Source organism: Geospiza fortis, unplaced genomic scaffold (genome assembly GCF_000277835.1).
Source record: "Geospiza fortis unplaced genomic scaffold, GeoFor_1.0 scaffold355, whole genome shotgun sequence".
Taxonomy (NCBI): Eukaryota; Metazoa; Chordata; class Aves; order Passeriformes; family Thraupidae; genus Geospiza; species Geospiza fortis.
The window spans coordinates 65,862-67,249 of NW_005054714.1; the positions used below are offsets into that span (position 1 = coordinate 65,862).

Genomic DNA, 1,388 nt, shown 5'->3' on the forward strand with positions numbered 1-1,388 from the left:
GATCCCATTCCCCATCCCATTCCTGATCCCATTCCCGGCCCCATTCCTGATCCCATTCCCCATCCCATTCCTGATCCCATTCCCTGCCCCATTCCTGATCCCATTCCCCATCCCATTCCTGATCCCATTCCTGATCCCATTCCCGGCCCCATTCTCGATCCCATTCCTGATCCCATTCCTGATCCCATTCCCGGCCCCATTCCCGATCCCATTCCCCATCCTCTTCCTGCCACCTGGATGTTGCATCTCCTCCTGGAAAAGAAGCAAAAACCTGCCCCAAAAAATTCACTGAAACCACAGAAATCACAAAAAATTATTGGGTTTTTAAGTGGAAAAAAAAAGGAAATTTTTTAATGGTAAAAACTCCACATTTTTGTGGGTTTTGGGATGGAAAACATTCCCAGGATTTGTGCAAACTCCAGGTGAGATCCTGAGCACCTGGAACTGGAAAAGCTACGGAACTGGGATGGAGCGGGATCCCACCGCCATTCCTGATCCCATTCTGGATCCCATTCCCAATTCCATTCCCGATCCCATTCCTGATCCCATTCCTCATCCCATTCCTGATCCCATTCCCGGCCCCATTCCCGATCCCATTCTTGATCCCATTCCTGATCCCATTCCTGATCCCATTCCCGACCCCATTCCCAATTCCATTCCTGATCCCATTCCTGGCCCCATTCCCAATTCCATTCCCATGACCTGGATGCCGCATCTCCTCCTGGAAAAGAACCAAAAACCAGCCAAAAAAAAAGGAAAACAAAAATCACTGAAAAAAAGAGAATTTACAAAAAATTGTTGGCTTTTTAAGTGGAAAAATGAACTTTTGATGGTAAAAACTCCACATTTTTGTGGGGTTTTTGGATGGAAAAGGATTTGGGCATTCCCGGGATTTGTGCAAGCTCCAGGTGTGATCCTGAGCACCTCCCACATCCGGGGAGCTGGAAAAGCAATGGAAGCCCCCAGGGAAGTGGGATGGAGTGTGATCCCGATCCCATTCCCAATCCCATTCCCAATCCCATTCCCAATGCTGCATCTCCTCCTGGAAAAGAACCAAAAACCCAGCAAGAAAAAATGAAAAAAAAAAAAATTTCACCAAAGCCAGAGAAATTACAAAAATTGTTCAGTTTTTAAGAGGAAAAAAATGGAATTTTTGACGGTAAAATCTCAACGTTTTTGGAAATTTTGGTGGGTTTTTTGGATGGAAAACATTCCGAGGATTTGGGCAAATTCCAGGTGTGATCCTGAGCGCATCCTGCACTGGGAACAGGAAAAGCTACGGAACTGGGATGGAGCACGATGGCAATCCCACTCCTGATCCCATTCCTGATCCCATTACAAATCCCATTCCCAATCCCATTCCTGAAACCATTCCTGACCCCATTCCC

General features: G+C 46.7%; 1 protein-coding gene across 1 annotated transcript in view; it reads right to left on the bottom strand.

The window, feature by feature from the left end:
* LOC102031693 (angiopoietin-4-like) overlaps positions 1-1,388 on the bottom strand; it is a gene marked incomplete at its 5' end in the record, with an annotated part of 19,538 nt that overhangs the window by 12,553 nt on the left and 5,597 nt on the right. The window contains one exon of the mRNA XM_031065239.1: positions 234-265. Within this exon, the coding sequence (XP_030921099.1) occupies positions 234-265 (32 nt within the window). The remainder of the gene's footprint in view (positions 1-233; positions 266-1,388) is intronic.